Source organism: Condylura cristata, unplaced genomic scaffold, assembly GCF_000260355.1.
Source record: "Condylura cristata isolate star-nosed mole 26May11 unplaced genomic scaffold, ConCri1.0 scaffold00011, whole genome shotgun sequence".
Lineage (NCBI taxonomy): Eukaryota > Metazoa > Chordata > Mammalia > Eulipotyphla > Talpidae > Condylura > Condylura cristata.
In genome coordinates this window covers 17,299,849-17,319,373 of record NW_004567112.1, presented here as the reverse complement: position 1 = coordinate 17,319,373, position 19,525 = coordinate 17,299,849, and the positions used below count along the sequence as shown (strand labels likewise).

Genomic DNA, 19,525 nt, shown 5'->3' with positions numbered 1-19,525 from the left:
GGCCCCCCAGCCCCAACAGGGCACTGGGTCACTGCTACTACTCTGAAGCCTCTGGCATGGTCTATACTTCAGCTCAAACCCCCAATCTCTATACATCATCTGGATCGTTTCTCCCTAAGTGCATTGTATTCTTGCCTATATATCTGCCTAGTCATGAAGGCTTATGAGGTTAAGACCCTGGACCGAGTTCATATGACAGTAACAAAGGTGACTAGAACCCAAGTTCCATCCTCCAAGGAAAGTCCTTCTGAATATCCATAAGGGCTTTTCTCTTCCTAACAAAGTGCCAGTAACCTAAGACTAGAGAAGCCTAAATCAGTCCTAGTCCTGCCTTTTTTTTTTTTTTCTTTGCTTTAGCCTCAGCTTAGGTCAATCCAGAGGTGACAGGATTGGAAGTGAATGCCAGGGCCTCTCCCATGGGTGCATGTCACAGCTTCAACACAAACAGCAACCAGCCTATGCAACCAGAGAGCCTGTGCCAAGTGGCTCAGACCCCATGCTGGTGCTTCTAACTAGACGGAGGAGCAATGGCTCTGGCTGTCCCTTAATAGAGAAGAAAAAATTTGAAATGTTCCACTTGGAAGAGGCAGATGCAGAAAAGCCTGGAGATGAAGTGCTTAGGTCAGCAGGGCTGGATTTAAATCCTGGGCACAGAACTTTGGAAGGAAGATGTTCCTTCGCCATTCTGAACCTCAGTTTCTCCAGATGTAACAGGGATAACAACTTAGGGAGTAAAATCTTCCTGAGGATAACTACTGCTGCAGAATACTGTGTGAGGGTGAAGCTAAATGAGACAGATAAAGGGCGAGCACCTAAGAAACTCTAACTACAACTGCCATTCTCTTTCCTAAACCTCCAGTCTTTGAAGGACATAAATTTTGGAGCTTGTTGACAGGTCTCCTCGGAGCTTGGGTGTGACCCTCTTGACCTGGTGCATAAAGGCAGCTCCAAGCACTAATGTATGCAGACTGGACTTCACTTGCTCACCAGAACGTAGGACGCACCCACTATATTCCAAGATTGCTCATATCAACGGTAGTTATAACTCGGTTTTACAAACAGAATAATGTACGAAACCACAGAGGATTTCCTGGGAGTCACATGTGGAGAAGCCAGTTTTTAAGTTTTCAGGGCTTGTAAGAGTTCATCTAAGCAGAGGAAACAGCATATGAACAGACAAATGCATGGGAAAGCACTGAGTATTCGAGACACGGTAAAAAGATCCAGATCACTAAACTCTCCCACCAAAGTGGAAGGAGAAAATTCTGGAAAAATTTCTAGCCAGATTGTGAAAGTTTCACTGGCTGGGCTAAGGAATTTGAATTGTAGCTCTGGTGTGCAGGGCCACAGTGGAGACTCAAGCACGTGGTGACTTGATACCATCTTTGGCTTTGTTTAGAATTTTTTGTTCTCGCCGTCATGTAGGGGACGATTGCAGAGGAGCCAATCTTTTGGGAAAGGAAGGGGGGCCAGGTGGCCAGTGCCCCTGCACTGGCTCCTGGGGAAACTCCATTTCCTGTCCACTTTTTGCACATGCTTTCAGTTCATCCAAATTTCACATAGGTCCTAGGGGACTTTCAAAAAGGCTTCAGAATTTTTCCATTACCGAAACAGAACTGAGATGAATCCCTCTCAATGTTCTTAATATCAGGAATGTTCAAAACTGGTATCAATTTTAAAGTCTAGAAACCTAGATTTTACCTGGAACTCCTGATTATTCCACTTGATGACCTTAGGCCAGTCAAGCTGCTTAGTGCTTCTTCCCTTCAACCAGACAGGAGCTCTGCCCTCCAGGATCCCCTGGTGCGGGCTGCTGCCTGCCTTAGGTGACCTTGTCATCACACGCTGCTCTGTGTCACTTGTAATTTGCAGAAAGGAAAGACTGGAATGACCAGATCTAGCTTCAAATCCTGACTCGGCTTCTTACGAGCCACGTAACTTGAAAATAACAGTTTTTTAAAAGATTTTTTTATTTATGCATATAGAACTGGCATACAGGTTAGAGGTACAGGGGCAGTGAGTGGATTCACCAGAGACAGAATGGGGAGCAGAACAGGCAGATTGATGAAGCACACTGCTGAGGGGAGCAGCAGCAGCAGCAGTGGCTGAGACAGGAGAGGTCTGCTGTGCCATGTGGGTCACTTCCCTGGCCGGGGATAGAACTCATGCTGAAGCAGCTGCGGCCAGCTTCATAGTGCTGCGTTTTAATCTACTGCATCACCAGGAAGGGCCTGAAGAAATTTCAAGCCCTTAATGCTGTGCATTAACCCTACTGAAATTTCATTCCCTCCTCTATAAGTGTGGAATGTTGATATCTGAAGACATTAGGTCATTAGAAAAGTCAATAAAAGGAAAATTCAAAAACAGTATGTAAGTGCAGTATCTGCAACAGAAGGTATTTGCTAGAGAACATGTATGTGAATAGACTACAGACATGCAAATGCATGTCTGCACACACACACACACACACACACTGTGGTCATGAAAGCCTACACGCCATACCTTGTGAAACTTAAAAGCATAAAAGTAAAACTTTTATGTGATATCTATACTCAGTGTCAATATTGATAATGCATTATACCTTGATTTTCTTATCTCTAAAGGGTATTGGTACTGTCTGATTCATTTTTGTACTGAATAGTTGAAATAAAATTGAAAACCACAACATCGTCATAGCCTATTTGATATTGCACCGTCATTTATGTGTGCCTGTTTCTCCTACTGGACTGTAAGCACCTCCTTTCTCAGTTACTCCCCCCAACACCCCACCACCACCACATACACATGCTCGATCAGAGCAATCACAAAAGCCGACGGCAAGTCTGTCCTTGAAGGGGGTGTCTTTAGTTTCTTAGCCCAAACCCCACTTGCTAATGCAGCCAGAAGCCAAACCTTGAGATGCCAGGTGAGCAGAGACTAGCAGGGCCCCAGGCACCACCCAGCCCCAGAGAGGGGCTATCTGGGAAACCCGAGCTAGGGAGGCTGAGGTAAAAGCCACGCACGCATGTCGTCGTGGTCCTGCCTCCCGGCACAGCAAAACTTCTCCTTCTCAGAGCCCTAAACTGCCTACTGCTCAGCAGCCCAGCAGGAGTTCCCCACCCAACGACAGCGACTTGGCCACCTGCCTCTGCCCCTTTCCCCAGACAGCTTGACCCCCAGGATCTGAGACCCGGCATCCTGCCACACTGGACAGTTCCCTGTTTCTCTCCAGAGCCACCAGGGAGGACCAGGAGCCCGAGCAAACGCCCTCCTCATGTGGGGAGCTAGGCGACCTTGTCATCAGGAGCCCTGGCGCTTCTCTAGAAAGAGGAGTGGAAGATTCCCAGTGACCCCCAGAATTCCTCAAAGACTAAGACACCTTCTAACTAAGGACGTCTGCAAACTTAGTCTGGCAGGGAGGGTGAGTTTAGGATAATCCACTCAGCCTGGTGAAGGGCACAGGCCAAAGGGAAAAGAAGACCTCACCGGGGTCAGCAAAGATTGAGCGTGGGCCTGGGGTGGCCCCTTCTATACATTTCACCTGTTACCACTTTGGCCCTGCACCTATGCGAAGGCACTGTTGTGACTCCTGTTTGCACAAGGAGACTGAGTCTCAGAGAAGTGAATCACTTGGTCCCAGAGACCCAAGCAGAAGTGCCCACTCACAGCTTACCTGCAGAGTTGCCTTTCTTTTGAATTAGGGTTCTTGGGCCCTAAAGTGAGATCGGAGGGTTGCAAGGTATGGTGTGCCAGAAGCCGCATTAGTAGAGTCCACAAGCCCTGGGTTCAGCTCCTAGGGAAACCACTAACTAGTTCCACCATGTGGGGCACAGGGCTTAATGTCTCCTTGCCTCAGTTTCCCCATCAGTAAAGGGTTCCGGTAGGACTGACCTTGCAGGGCTACGGCGAGGATAAGAACAACATATGCCGCACACCTGGCACCTGATGGGTGCTGGGTAAGTGGTGACTACATTATTACTCTCCTCTCCCACCCGCCTTGGGTGTGCTGGCGGGGGCTGGTCTCTGACCCTCCACAGCCCGTGGGAGTAAGTGGAAGCAGCTGGGAGAGGGCTGCGGGGAGGGGGAGGAGGGGGCAGCTTGAGTGACTGCAGACCAGCCCTGAGGGCCTCACAGGGGATATTGGCCCTAGCCACAGGTGCACCAATTACTCTCCCCTTGAAAAGCCTGGGGGTGCACTTCCCCCTTGTTTTCCCACTCAGCTCAGCCTTGACCTTTGGTTCTGCAGAAGGCGTGGGGGCTCGGCAGCACCAGCCCACAGGCTGGTCGTTTGTCTTCAGGTTTCATAGGCTCCTGAGGCTCCAGTGCTTTGCAACTTTTCCCTCCCTCTCCCAGCCACTTCCCAGTTAGCCTGGGAGCCTCTCAGTGGCAGCTCGGGTTGCATTCCTGGGAGCTTTGTTGCGAATGGAAGTTTCTGGTTGGGATAATCCCTGGGTGTGAGTGGTCAGTGCAGGAAGAGACCAGAGCCTCTCTGAGAGGCTGTGGGAAAAGCCCCACTCGTCCAGGTGCTTCGAGGCGGGAGTGGGCTCAGGAGCTCATCCTGCAGGAACTTTCCCAGCGGGTGGAGGGGGTGGCCCTGGAGAGCAGGCCTGGAACCCGCCCAGCGCTGCCTCCCTGGAGGGCCCTCGTAGTAGTCTTTCCTTGGATGCCTTGGGAACTCCGAAGGGCTCAGATGTTCATCCCCCTTCACCACCTGCCTCAGTTGAGGTGTCAGGCTCAAAGGAAGAAGCTGAAGGGACCCTGAACCCTGAGCCAACCAAAGCAAATAAGGCTGACATCCATTTTATGAAATAGACTTCTACACAGGTTTTCTCAGGAAATAAGCTTCTGCTACTAAAAACAAATTTTTTAAAACAAATAATTGAGTTCAACCCTTTCACCTTCTAGAACGTTCAGGAAAGATGAATTTCCCTGGGGATTCCACGGCCACTCCCTTTCGACTTCTGTCTTCTCTATGACTGCTTTCTGGTTGGACCCAGGGGAGCACCTGTTGCTAACCCATGGATTACCTACACCACGGGGTACGGCAACCATGTTTATCGGTCTGTGAACCCCAATATGTGGGGCAGCCCCAAGGAAGGGACCTTGCCTTTGTCCCCAACAATTCAATACTCAGTGTGCACAGAGCTGAGCTCCGTCAGAACATTCCTTTCTTCCACCAGTTGCAGCTCCAGTTCAGAGCCCCAGTTACCAGTCAGCCTCCCTAGGGGACATTTCATAGAAGTGATGTGTGCCTGCCCAGGATGCTAGCACTTCTCCTCAGAAAGCCCGTTTTCCCTTCACCTGGACCACCCTGCCCCCACTCCACCAGGGACCAGGCCAGATCCGTGGAAGTGACTGGAACTCGAGCCCAAGGTGAAGAGTCAGCCCAAAGCCTCAGAAGCCGAAGAGCCAGTCTCCTACTGACCCAGCCTCTGCTATCAGGCCCGGATCAGGCAGATCCTACATGGTGTATTACCCATGATGAAAGTTTTATGAGTTTGCTCTGCACTCATGAAGGAGGCCACAGGCAGGGAGGGAGAGGGTGTACAAAAAGGCCCAGGGAGAGACTGGACGGGGAGACGAGAAAGGAGCGTGTGAAGGGGCCCAGGTGCTGCTTACGATGGGGTGGGGGGCCTTTGTTGGATTGGGATGGTTAGATGGCAGAGGTTGGAAACGAATCCCAGAGAGTAGAGGTTTTGAGGGCCTCCCTGGAGGCACACAGGTTGGGTGCAGCCCTATGGAGCTGCCCATAGCCACTGCAGCTGAGTTCTACCCCCCGGCCAGGGAGGTGACCCACGTGGCACAGCAGCCTCTCCTCACCCGCCCGCTGCTCCCCTCAGCAGTGTACTTCATCAGTTGGCCTGTTCTGCTCCCCATTCTGTCTCTAATGAACCCTCTCACCCATGACACCTCTGGCCTGTACCCCTGCATAAATAAATAAATAAATAAATCTTTGAAAAAGAAAAGAAAGTAGAGGTCTGAGTCTGAGTGTCTGGGATCCATGCGCCTGTGGGCAGACACAGGGACAGCTGGAATTTGGTGTTGGCGGTGACCCCTCCTACCTTTGAAACTCGCTGGCCAGCGTCCCAGCTTCTTGAGGGCTTGCCATTCTGCCACTCCCAGGGCATAGGCCCAGACATTTTCTGGTCCTCTGGGCTCCAGGAACAGGAGGCTGCAAAACTGGGCAGACCTCTGTCTGGGTTTCTCCTTAGCCTGAAAGCAGTGCTCAGGTCTAGCCCCTGGGTCTAAGTACCTCCAGCCAGCTCCCCAGCTGCAGCCCATCTGACCCTTCCTGATTGGGGGCGTGACCTTTATCCTCAAACGCCAAAGCTAGGACCTGGCTTGGCTTAGGGTAATGCCTGACCCTCCTTCCCTGTGCTCTCCCCCGTCATCCGTAGCCAAGGAAAGGAGAGAAAGTCTTTTCCTGGCTTGTTTCACTATTGCTGACAGGGACTGAGAGGGGAGATGGGCTGCAGGACTGAGCAGGATGCCCCTAGTATCCACCAGCCAGTAGGAGGGAGGTATGATGAGGCTTGTCTCTGGGGCCTACCCTGAGGGACAGTTAGATCTGAGGGTCACCAAGAGATCCAGATGGGAAAGAGGGATAACCAGAGGGACCTTATTGGCACAGCCTCCCTAGTAACATGGGACTCGGGGATCCCCTTGGAGTTCCTGCCAGCTCCCCATCTGTCTTGCTACCACTTACTCCTCGTCTCTCCTCTGCTCTCTCTGGCTCTTAATTCCCCTTCACTCTCTCCTTTGAAGTCCCTTAGTTGCTATGGAAACCCAGTGGCAAGGAATGAAGCAGAATTTGGGGAGGTTCTGAGACGAGTATCCCAGTAGGCGTGGATGCTCGCTTGTCCAGATTTTGGAGATATTTACTGCAGCTTGAAAGGATGGGGGTGAGTCTGTACTAACCAGCATTGCACATTTTAGTAACAGTACAAGTCCAGCTGGCTTCAGGGCCTCACCCATCCCGGACAGCCCTTACATCTCTCTCATGGCCAGACAATTCCCAAGCCCTCACCCAAATCTCCAACGCAGACGGCCGCCAACCCACCACTCAGCAGCTTCCAAATCTACTTTCATTTTATCAGCTAGTTGTTCCAACCAATGTTTACTGAACACCTATGATGTGCCAGGCATAGTTCTAAGCACTAGATTCATCCACAAGCAAGTCAAACATCCTGCTCTCTTGAGAGATAGGTAGATAGACCCCCCCCAGAGGTGAATAAAGCTATAAACAAGATAATAGCAGATAGCAATGTGATCATAAAGGAAACAAAGCAGAGCTGTACGTAACGACCAGCCAGTCATCCAAGGCCAGACAAAATGCTTTCAGAGGGCAAGGACACAGAGCAGAAGCTTCAACATGGATGTGCCCCGGGTTTGTCTGCGGCACCGAGAGGTGTGGCCAGGATGCAGAGAACAGAGGAGGGTGGCTAAGATAGAAAGTTAGGAAAACAAACAGGGTAGTGTAGATCGGGAAGCTGTAGGCCATCAAAAAGCGTGAACTCTATTCTGGCTGAGGTGGGATAACACATCGGCTATGATCTGCTACTGACTTGTGTTTTGGGAGTTCTGGCCACTACATCCAGACAGACTGTAGGGAGTACAAGAAGGAACAGGGGAGCCCTTAGAGGGCTGCTGCTAGAAACCAGACAGGAGCCGCTGATGGCTGACAGCAGGGTGGTGGCAGCGGTTGAGTGCAAGGGTAGCTGGACTGGTTTTGGGGTGCGTTCTGGAGGTAAAGGCAGCGGGAGGAGGTGCAGGGGGGGCTGAGAGAAGAGTCAACCTCTGCTGACCTCCTCCTTGGGCTGGTGGGGTTAGAAAGGCGCCAAGCAATCCCCTCACCCCTCTTGGAGCTCAGCCAGTGTTCTGCTTCCCTCTGTCATCAGGACACCACGCTCTCCTGCTTCTCCTGCACCTGCCTCATCGCTTTGCAGTCACCCCCCACCAACCCCCTTGACTTCCAATGTTTGGAGAACACAAGGGCTCAGACTTGGAGCTCTTCTCTTCTCATCTGTGCTCACTCCCCCAGGGATTCATTTCATCTCCCAAACTAGACCTCTCCCCTGAATTCCAGACTCAAAGGCAACTGCCTACTCACCATCTTCACTTGAATGTTTATTTAATCAGTACAAACTTTGAATGTCCAAAACTAAACTACTCTTCCCCTCAAAATCTGCCTCTTTTGGAATCTTCTGGATAGATTAAATGACCCCTTAACTTCTCATTTGTTCAGATTACCTGGAAAACCCTACACTCCTTTCTCTCAACCCACATCCAAATCTATCAGCAGATCCTAGTCTCTCTTCTAGCAAAAAAAGGCCTAAATTCCAATCTCTTCTCACCACCTCCAACCGTTATAATCTCTCACCTAGATTATTGCAATGACCCCACAACTGGCCTCTCTTGCCACCCTGTCTAGTCTCCACCCAATAGCCAAATAAGTGTTGTTAAAGCTTAATTCAGATGACATCACTCTACTGCTGAAGACAGTGAAACTGAAATCTCTTTAGTTGGCCTCCACCACCGCCTCTCTCTCTTTAGCCTCATCTTAGCTTCTACAATTCTCCACACACCCAGATCCTCCCTTCACTTACCTCCAGCCATGTCTCCTTCCCCCATGCAGTAAATCTGTGTAGCCACTGTTCCTCTACCTGGATGACTCTTTCCCCAGTATCTGAACACTTTACCTCAGCCAGGTGGCTGCTCAAACATCAAGTTTTCAGGGAGGTTTTCCTTGAACATCCTGTAGAAAACTACTACTTTCCTGTCCCACCTCCACACTCATTCCCTTCTTTGATTATAAGAGTTGTCAGCATCAGACCTGTCTAGAGGTTATATAAGTCTCAGTGCTATCACTGCAATGGCCCACCAAATTGGCCTAAGTTGACTGAGTTTGATCCCCAGCTAGGGAGCTGACCCACATGGCACAGCAGAGCTCCCCTCAGCAGTGTGTTTCAGTAGATCCACCTGTTCTGCCCCCCACTCTGCTTCTGGTGAATCCTCTCACCCCCACCCCTTTAGCCTAGCTCCCAGTTCTTCTATGCAAAAATAAAATCTTTTTTAAAAAAAGATTTTTTTAAAACAGGTTAAAACAGCTCTATGAAAAAACAAAACAAAACAAAACCAGCAGTGTGAAGTTATCCACAGCCACTACAACACGTCACGAGTTCGATACCCCACCAGGGAAGTGACCCACATGGTGCCACAGACCCCTCCTGACCTGCCTGCTGCTCCCCTCAGCAATCTGCCTGTTCTGCTCCCCACTCTGTTTCTGGTGAATCCTCTCACACACATCCCCACACCTCTGGACTGTACCACAGTTCTTATATGCCTAAATAAATAAATCTTTTAAAAACAAGTTGTCAGTTTCTGCTAGGTAGGTTCCCACCCCCCCCATTCCTTCCCAGGCCCCATGCCACCACCCCACCCAACACACTAGCTAGAAATGGAGAGTTCTTCTGAAAATTTTCAGTTGCTCAAGCTAGAAACCTTGGAAACCCCTCAACTCCTCTCTTTCAGCCCACTTTCAAATCCATCAGCAAATCCTGTCGTCCCCACTGGCAAAAAATGTTTCAAATTCCAATCTCTCTTTTTTTTTTTAAGATTTATTTATTCATACAGAACTGGGGTACAGGTCAGAGATGCGGAGGGTGAGAGGATTCACCAGAGACAGACTGGGGAGCAGAACAGGCAGATCGACGAAGTACACTGCTGAGGGGAGCAGCGGGCGGGTCAGGAGAGGTCTGCCGCGCCATGTGGTCACCTCCGGGGCACGCGGGGAATCAAACTCATGCGGAAGTGGCTTAAGCTTCTTAGTGCTGTGCTTTAACCCGCTGTGCCACCAGGGAGGGCCCCAATCTCTTTTTACCACCAACACAGCATCAAGCAAGGAAGCAGTTGCCATTAATTTACATAGATTTTTTTCAGCTTCCTCAGATCTCAAAAGCGACCTACCAAATCATACCAAGTCACACCTAAAGCCCAGTCTCACACTCACAGTAAAAGCAGGGAGGGAAGGCAGCCTACATGAAGCAGTTCCTGAGGCAGGCGCTTGGTAGTCACTCCCCGCTCAGGAGAGGCTTCGAGAAGGCCTGCTACAAAACCAACTCCCAGTGCTGGGTTTGCTTTATACCTTTTGTCATCAGGGAGGAACTTTTCTTCAGATTTCTTGTGGTTCACTAAAATCGGTACTAGGGTAGGTGGTCTGGAAAAGTGAAGTGGGGTGATTCAAACCTTCTTAAATCAGGGGTACCTGTACTGTATACTATGCACTCTATACACAGCCACTCCCTACAATATGAGCTCTGTTAGGACACAGGTTTTGTCTCTTATTTTCTGCTTTGTCCCCTCTGCCCAGAACACAGTCTGACACTTAATAGATTTGTGATAAATAGCGAATGAATGGGTGGAATTAGGGAGACACCTATTGTACTCACAAGGCAAACTATGGACTGATTTGTACATCGCATGCTGGTCTTTGAATGCCATCTCATTATAATGTTGATGGGGGGACTCCTGGGTGACAATGAGCAAAATGACATCATTCAAAGACTGGCTTTTTTTTTTTAATGTCCTTTCACTTAAAAGTCACAATTCCCAAGGACCTATATTGACTATGTTAAGCGAGGACTTATTATATGAGCTCTGACATTAGTTATGTGACTTTCAGGTCTCCGGTTGTCTATCTGCAGGAGATGGGAAAATTTGTGGTCCTTTGCTACAGGAACATTTTCTGAAATGATGCTCAGCTGGAACCTCACTTGATTCCGTTCTGCTGAGAGTAGAAAGTCGAGATTGGACAGAACCTGACAGAGTAAGAGAACTCTAACTTCGGTGGAGTCTTCTGACTTTGAAATGAAAACCAAGGTCCTGATTTGGACTTGACAGGGCCCTAGGAGCCTGGATGAGAGGTTCTGGCCACTAGGCCTGGGCTTCTCATGAAGAGTCAGTCTTGTGAGGGCTCAAAGAGGGCACTGCTGTATGAGAAGGAGAAGAGAGACGAGGAATCAAGGTGAAGGGAAGACTGGAGAAGGGCGGACTGGAGAGGGCCTTCTGCACAGATCCCTTGGGCTTACACAAGTTCTCAGCGAGTTTTGGGAAGTGAAGCCTCGCTCAGACCTCAGCTAGTACCCCCAGAGCAGAGGCCTTTTGGCGAGAAGAGCCCAGTCCTCCTCCCTTTTCTGGGCCCTGCAACAGCTCCCTGCTTGTTTTCCCTGAAATAAATGGGCTGAGCATATTGGGCCGGCAATAACCCCTTGAAATCAGTTGTTATCACAGTTAACAACCAGTTTGGCTTCAGTTCAGGCTGTTAACTATCAAACCACTAAGTGCCGGTAATGATTGATTCTTGGCCAGTTGCAGCTTGAGTGGGCTGTAAAACCCCATTAGTGAGGGCTCTATGGAGGCAGCAAGGCAAAGATAAACAAGGTGGTGGGTGCTCTAGCCCAGCCCAGCCCCACTATTCTGGGCTTTGCTCTCATGGGTTCCTGGCCTGGGGTCCTGCTGGGAGTCCACCATGTCTCCAAGCCTCAGAGCAGGTACCCTGACCTGTCTACCTCCACTTCCCACCATCAATCGTCTCACTCTGCTTTGTGAGGCAGGTGTGTCTCTGTGTGTGGACTGTCCACCTCTTCTCCCCAGTCACAGCCATGGTGTGATTCCACTCTCATGCAGCATACTCAAGCATCCTCAGATTAGGGTTCCTGGAGTAGCTTTGGCCTAGCCAGTGACCAGCCTTGGCCCAGCCTAGCCATACTTTGTGGCCAGGATCACAGGCAGGGAGAGCCTGACACCGCCCCAAACTCCCTCCTACCCTGTGGCTTCCCCCAGGAATTGCTCTCAAACAAATGAAATGTGGGTAATTACTGAGCTGGGGGCTGGACAGGCGGCCGTGCAGATGAAAGCGTTTCCTGGACGGTCTCTTCATTTGCATGGCATCAGAAGCTGCTCAGAAGGTGTGACTTTTCCCACAGTGAGACCCTAGCTCCTTGCACAATAAAGCCAGGCTGCTCACCCAGAATTAATTAAAGGGGGAGGGGAGAGGATGGAACAGAGGAAGGCCCTAAGAGCTGGGGGAGCTGGAAGGGAGATGTCCAGAGCCCTCCCCACATCCCTAGTACCCATGAGCCAGGAGCAACCTACTCTATCCAGTCTCTCATCCCCATAGAAAGCCAGAAAGACCCCGCGGTAGCCTCAAGCTCCTATTCCAAGGCTCCCCCGTGAACCCTGGAATTCCTGATCCACCTGGGTGACCTGAGTCTACTAGGGTTTGGCTGCAACTCTGAGGGGCCCATGTGGTTAGGATGCCTTGGTGATTCTGCACCCAAAGGAGGTATCAAAGAACAGAGACCCAGAGGAAAGCGGCTTCTGGCTTGACCCAGTAGTGGGCTGTGGGACCAACCCAGGAGCACCCTCAGAAAAGGCAGCAGAAAGAGCCAGGATGGAAGGCCTCACTTGAAGACCAAGGCAGCTCTGCCCTCAGGAAACCTGCTGCTTCTTGCCAGGGCTTTTCTAGGTGTGCTGAGACCCCCCCCCCCCATCCTCCCCAGTCCACAGCCACCCACCTGTGGCCATATCTTCTGTGCTCTTCCAGTGCCTTAGGCTGACCTATTCTTCCTCCTCCACAGCATGCCTCCCTCAGTCCCCTCGGACCAGCGCTGATGCTTCTCTTGCCCAGAATTTGAGTTCTGCTCCTGTCCATGTGCATCCCTTACAGTCCCAGCTCACCTCCCCGAGCCCTGTCTCCAGGGTCAGCAGCTCTTCCCGGGCACAGTCCCCTGGGCTCTTCCACTGCACCTGAACCCAGCACCTCCGGCTCACAGCTCTTTGACCAGATCTCCCCACGTTAACACTTATTCCATGTCACACTGTCAACACCGCCCTTGGCAGTCCCCACCCTGATATATCCCACCTTAGGCCCTAACAGCTGTTCTTTTCTTTCATTTTGTAGAGTCCGATACTCAGAACCAACTCTGGAATCTCCAACTTCTACCCCACAGAAACGGAGGCACACATGAAGACACTTTATAGACATCGACTCCGTGACTGCAGCTCTGGCCCTACAGAGTCATCATTCCTGGCCCAGGGGTGGCCTGGGGAGTATCCACAGTGGCTCTGTTAAGAATTGGAAGGTCCATGTCTGAGCTCCCAGGAGCAGCTAAGAGCCTCTTCTTGCCCTTCCCTGCTTCCATCCTCCCAGGAAACCCCTCCAGCAACAACGCTGAGGACGTGAACAGTCCTAGCACTGGAGGTGATAGTCAGAGCTGGGGAACCGGTGGGCTCCTTTTCCCAGATGCCCACCAGGTGGGGCAGGCAGGCAGAGGACACCGCCCAGGCAGGGCTCACTCACCAACACACACTTTGAATACGCCAGTTACATAAATATTTCAGTCATTTAATAGCAACCAAAATACAGCCGCCCCGCTGACACCCACCCATAAAAGTCCTGACCTAAGTTCCGGCCCCTTTCTCCCCGCCCCTCCTGGGGGTGCTAGGGGTGCATGCTCTGCCCCCGCTAGCTTGCCCTGCAGGTGCCAGGTCTCAGGAGCACCTCTGCGGGACCAGAGAAAGCCTCCTGCCCCCAATCCAGTCCTGGCCACTACGGGATATTCCTGAGAGTTAAGAAGACAGACACCACAGCCAAGTGGAATACAAAAATAGAGGCTCTCTTTTGTTTAAAAAAACAAAAACAAAAACAAAACCCAACAGCAAACAATCATGGACAACTAGAACCCGGGGCTCCCCCAGCTCCTCCCCAGCCTTCAGTAGCGCAGACCTCGTCTCGCTTGAGCTTCTTTCTGCTCCCCCAAGATGAGCGTCTGCGGAGGTGGAAGCTGCGGGGAGGCCCCTGGGGCGGGCGGGCCTATCGGGGCTCGGGCGCCCAAGTCCTCTGGCTGCCCCGCAGGCTGCGGGTGAAAGGCGGGTAGTTGAGGAACTCGAAGCGCAGGCTCTGCTCGGTGGTGTGGTGGCCGCGCGGGAGCCGCTTCATGAAGTGGACTTCGCGCTGGTGCTGCCGCGTCTTGGAGCCCTTGCGAGGCCGGCCCTTGCGCGTGAAGGCCATGTACCAGCCCTCGTACTTGGCGTTCTGCAGGGCAGTGTAGTTGTTCTCCAGCACAATCTCCGTGAAGACACAGTCCTTGCCTTTGCCGTTACTCTGCAGGTGGGGGGCCAGACTCAGAGTTACAGGGCTCTGTCCGGAGGCCCCCCCATCAGAGGCAGAGGGCAGGCGGCCCCAGACAGCAGGTGGGCACCCAGCAGATGGCGAGGTGGGCAGGAGCTGCAGCCCCACCCCCTGCCCGGGCACCAGCTCTCTAATCCCTCACAGCCTGCAGCCCACCCGGCAACTTCCTGTCCTCCTGGGCAGCAGGGACACATGGTTGTCTACGGACGGAGGGGCCAGACCAGCACAGAGAGGCAGAGAGAGGGCCTAGACCCTGCCTGCCCTGGCCTCTTGCCCACCAGTCTGGCCAGAGCTGCTAGCACCCGTTTCCCCACCTGCCCCCCTCAGCCCCTCATGATTCTAACTCCCCTGCGCCTTGGCTGCCACCCTATGGGGGAGGGGAGGTCTGCAAGGAGCCACTGAGCCCCAAGCCCCAGAAGCTCAGGATTCGGGGAGCTGGGGCTGGAGAGGAGCCGTGACTAATGGGGCCATTTCAGAGCTCTGCCGAGGGGCTGGGCCTGCGGCTTACTGAACATTCCAAATGCTGGTACCATGTAATTGGACATAATAGCAAAGCAATTTGGCGATTTGTTAAAAAGATATATGGAATTTACCACCCCCTACCTGCCCCCCAGCTCCTTCCCTGGCCTTCCTTCTTCCTCCTCTGCCTTTGCAGCTTTTCATCCCTCAAGCAGTTTCCTTCTCCTACACCTCCCCCCTCGTCATCAGGTAACCCCAAGGTGGGCCTGAGTCTCTCTACCCACCTTTTGAGATCTGAGAGGAGCTCAGCCAGCCGGGCCCTCCACCCTCCCGGGGCGCCACCCTCCTTCTGGGGCCTCACCTTGGCAATCAGTTTCCCTTTCTTGTTCATGCAGATATAGAGTCCTGTCTCAGCTCCTCGCACTCGAACTCGGCTCCCAAAAGTATCTGTCTCCACAATGAGCTTTGCTGTGGGGGAAGGTGGGGCGTGATTAGTGAACGCCCGGACCCTCACTGCGCCATGTCCTCACCTGCCGGCCCCTAACCCAGCACAACTGCTCCCAGGTCCAGACACGCGAGACGTGGGTTCCAGTCCCAGCCCCGCTGCTAACATACTGTGCACACTGAGCCCTCAAGCCCCTCACCAGTGTCTTCGGGGGTGAGGGCGATGGAGGAGATCATCATGCACAAACCGAGTTCTGCAGAGGGGCCAGGGGGCCATCAGACTGAAAAGCCCTTCTTTAAAACCACTAAGCCGAGGCATTAATATTTGATTTGACCAGAGTCCCACTGCCAGTTCAGAGCTCTCTGCTGAGGCTTCTGACTCAAAAGGCTGTGTCCACAAGCCTCACAGATCATCAGCAGCATGTGGGGTGCAGTGGTGACCCCTAGTCCTGAGGCCTGATGTGAAAGCACTTTCCTGTTTGTGCCACCCCTTCACCCCATCTCTGCTCGGCTGAGAAGGTGACAGAGGTGAGGCCAGCTCTCCCCACACATGCAGTCCCCCAGCCCCCTACTTTCCCAGAAGTGCAGACACTCGCTGGGAAGATCTACTTCTGCCCAGTCTCCACAGTGCCTGGCCCCAGTGTTCAGAAATCAATGGCTGGGCGTCTCATCCCAGTGCCCAAACACTTTCTGTAGGTGAGGGGCGTGTGGAGGAAACTAGGGGTGCTTCCCTCTTAGGGAACTGAACTCTTTTCTGCTCCTCACCCCTCTCCTTAGACAACCACCTTGCCACAGAAGCCCCTATCGCTGTCTACCTCTCTCCTCCACTCCTCCTTTGAGTCTGTCCCCAAGAAAGGAGGGTGATGAGCCAGGTCTCCTGGCCCCCCCAGTGTGTCCAACCCCTGCACTGGCACTGGGCCCCTTCTCTGTCCCTGAAACTAATGGGAGGGGGTGGGACGGCCACCAAGGTCAGCAAGGCAGCCCTCACCACCCAGCCTGTGACCACTCCCCTTTGCACAAGCACAGAGCTGGGCCCAGTGGCCAAGTCCTCAGTCTGGCTTCAAGTCAGCCGGGAAATGCATCTGTCACCTCCCCTCCCACCCACCTCCTCTTGGACCCGGCCAGTCTGACCAGCCCTCTCCTAGTCTGCCTCCCTGGGCAAGGAGATGCTACTTTGAAGGGCCAGAAGGATACAAACTGGAAAAGGGGAGAGAGGGTCCTATTCTGGGGATTCTGGCCAAAAGGGGCAGAAGGGGATGGAACAGGCCCTCGGCAGGCGCCGTCCAGGCCTGTCAGGAAGCACCGTGGGTCTCCCCCAGACTCCTCCTGCCCTGGCTATACTCCCTAAGCCTCTGTCCTCAGAGCCCCCAGCTCCTCCACCTCCTCCAGAGAACCTGGTCCCTGCAAGCCTCCTATTCTTGTCAGGAGAGAAGTGGGTCAGTCTCCTGGTGCCTGAAGATTGACTTCCCCACAGCCACCATGGACTGTCCTTCCCCCGCCCAAACAAGAATGCTGGACCATTTGCTCTAGTGGAGGAAACCGAGGAGGACCAGGCATTCCAGCTCTTGCCTCGGAAGCTGAGAAGGGCAGTGAGCACAGCCAGTGTGGAGGGACAAAGGGATGGTAGGCTGGCCCTGCCAGCCCAGCAGGGGAGCTCGGCCACCGGGCAGGCTGCCCCCCCCCCCCCCCCCCCCACCGCCACTGGAGCCCCCACTCTCCTTCCCAGATGGATCTGGGGAGCCGGAGCCACAGTTTACAGCGGCTTTCTCTACTGGGTTTTTGGAAAGCTTAACATTTTCAAACCTATTCTTCCACCCCAGTGACAGATTTATCCCAGGAAAATTATGTCTCCTTCTCCAGCTTTAAAGGGAAGTCAGCTACGTCGATGCAGAAAAAATGCAGCGAGACATACTCGATCCCCCCAAACTGGCTCGAGAAGAGGAGAAAGTATTCAGGAAATGTTAAAAAAGGTGAAAGTAAGAAGAGTTTTAATCGCTCTGCCAGACGTGGGGGTCTCTCCAGAGATTCATACAGAACAATCCTGAACCTCTTTTTTAACATTTACAGACTTGCAACTCCTTTCAAACTCCACATCTGAAAAAAGCCTTGTTCTTTTTCTGTTTTATATCATTCTTCATTTTTCTCCTTAGCTCTTAAAATGCCTCACCTTTTTATTACATTTTAATAGAGTCTTCCCCTTTCCTTTCATGCTTGTTTAACTTGGTCATTATTTAAAGGTTTTTAAACTCACAATAATCGCTCTCTAAAAACAACACCAGCCGCCCAGAGGGCTTGCTTTTCTCTTGGTACATCCAGGACTCTGGAAACTGGCCTTGTTTCAAGGCAAGAATATTGAATGTTTAAGAAATCAATCAGTCCTCAGCCTCTTAGCAGCAGTAGCTCCCTATACTTACCACCCCACTGGGAGCCCGGAGCCCCGCTTAGAGCTCAGACTGACCGCCTGGGTTCCTGGGTGTGTGGAGCAGGAAGGGCCCTCTCTAAGTCCAGTGCTCATGTATAACCGACCCTACTGTCGATCAAAGTATTTAAAGGCTCACAGCACCCCCCCCCCCCCGGCTGGGAAAGTTGGGGGGATTTCTCTTCCTTCTCGTTCCCACTCTCCTTTTGTGGGCCCTCGCGACAGATCCTCTTTCAGGAGGTTCCCTGAAATCTAGGCCCCCTCCCTCTGAACTCTCAGGCTCCACCTGCAGCTGGGGAGGGTGTATGAAAGGGGTACGTGGAAAGGGAGATTCCTGGACTCATTCATCTGCCGGGTAGGGAAGGGGCACCTGGGGGCCAAGTACTCCCCGAGGTCTCTTCCCCAGCTCTCTCTTCCCCAGCTTGACCCCAAGATGCTTTTTTTGCCTTAACTCCTTCCTCTCTGAGCCAGTGAGCCTGCAGACCTCTGCCCGGGGCGTGCAGATGAGTGGATGGGTTCAGCCACGGCTGGCCAAAAGCGAGAAGGGGGGGGGGGTGTGCCACAAGCTACTTTTACCCTTGTGCAGTGCGGCCAGCCTTACCGAAGGGGTCCCCATCTTCTGCCATGGCGTTGATGCGCTTGTTGGCCAGGACCTGCACGTGCTTCCCACTGGTGCGGCTGTAGAGCTGGTAGGTCCGGATGAGGCGGCGGCTGAGCTGATCTGTCACCAGGCTCTGCTCCCTCACATGCTGTGTAAAATTAGGTGAGGACTGAACAGTTACCTTTAGGAAATTGAAAAATACACAGCACGCCATTATAATGCTACTCTGCCCAGGGGCCTGAGTGGCCCCCACTGCCCTGCACCCCCCCCTCCACAGCCCCAGGAAGCCGGCAGGGGCTGAAGGTCCCCCCCCACATGCCAATTCAGGCCACCACCCCCCAACAGGCAAGTCGGGTAGACCCAGCCTAGCGTGGATGAGCCCGGGATGGGGAGGGCCTGGACCCACCTGTTGGGAAACACCCTGGGGCTCCCGGCCAGCTCGGAACAGGGAAGCCAGCTCCCTGCCCAGCGCAGGCCCCCCTCCCGGGCCTTCCTAGAAGAGCAGGGCGCTTTTAAGTAGGGCGTCAGCGCGACCCGACGCCTGACATTTATAAAGACAAATTTACGGAGCAAATGTTGAGAGTGCAGAAGACGGAGGCACTTGATCTTTCAGCCAGACCCCCACCCCCCCACCAGCCTCCCCAAAGAGCCGCCGAGAGAGTGGGTCCCTGGGGCAGTCTCTGGACTTGGACAACGGACGTCCCGGGCCCCAGCTGCCCCTCTGCTCAGCGACCAGGTGTGGCTGCCCGTGGACTTGCTCGTGCATCCCAACCTGGCGAAGATGCGTGGGAGAGCGCGCCGCGCCGGACGCCGAGCCCTTGGGGCCCACCCTTGCCACTCGCTGCTGTGTGACCTCAGACGGGACTCCCTCTCTGTTTATCGGCTACCTCCTCGAGCTCGCTCGGGCTGGCTGTCGAAGGCTCCTCCAGCCCTGCGGCGCTGGCCTCAGGGTCAGTCCTCGCGCCCAGCCCGACGCGCCGCCCGAGGCCCCCGCCCGCTCCCGCCTCCGCGCAGCGCGCCTTACCTGGGCTTGGAGGCAGAGAACCAGCAAGTGCAACAGCCTGTGGGAGACAAAAGCGGGCGGGAGAGAGGGAGCGCGGGGTGAGCCGAGGGGACGCGGGGCGCGCGCCGGCGGGGACGCGGGGGCGGCGGCTTACTCACAGGCAGCTCAGCGCGGAGCGGGGGCTGCCCATGGCGCGCGGCCCCGGGAGCACGGAGAGCCCCGGCGGATCACGCCGTCCCGCGGGCGGCCGCGGAGGGACGGGCTGAGGGCGGCTGCCACCGAGGAAGCCTCGAGTGCGGGACCCGGGCGACGGTGCAGACGCGGCACCGCGGGTCCCGTGGAATGTCGAGCTCGCCGCGCCGCGCCGCTCTCCGCCGCTGCCGGAGCGGGTGACCGCTGGCTGCTCAGAAGCCGGAGCAGGCGGGAGGG

The 19,525-nt window shown here is 53.6% G+C and overlaps 1 protein-coding gene across 4 annotated transcripts in view; it reads right to left on the bottom strand.

Annotated features, from left to right (window-relative positions):
• Positions 1-13,655: 13,655 nt before the first annotated feature.
• Positions 13,656-19,525, bottom strand: part of FGF8 (fibroblast growth factor 8 (androgen-induced)) — a 9,542-nt gene continuing 3,672 nt past the window's right edge. Inside the window, exons 2-7 of one of the 4 annotated variants that reach the window (XM_004680511.1) lie at positions 19,255-19,368; positions 19,118-19,154; positions 18,500-18,586; positions 18,094-18,274; positions 14,991-15,097; positions 13,656-14,143 (exon numbers count right to left, since the gene is read on the bottom strand). In XM_004680511.1, the coding sequence (XP_004680568.1) occupies positions 13,853-14,143; positions 14,991-15,097; positions 18,094-18,274; positions 18,500-18,586; positions 19,118-19,154; positions 19,255-19,286 (735 nt within the window). In that variant the 5' untranslated portion in view covers positions 19,287-19,368 and the 3' untranslated portion in view covers positions 13,656-13,852. The remainder of the gene's footprint in view (positions 14,144-14,990; positions 15,098-18,093; positions 18,275-18,499; positions 18,587-19,117; positions 19,155-19,254; positions 19,369-19,525) is intronic. The other 3 variants (XM_004680512.1, XM_004680513.1, XM_004680514.1) reach the window with 3 other exon arrangements.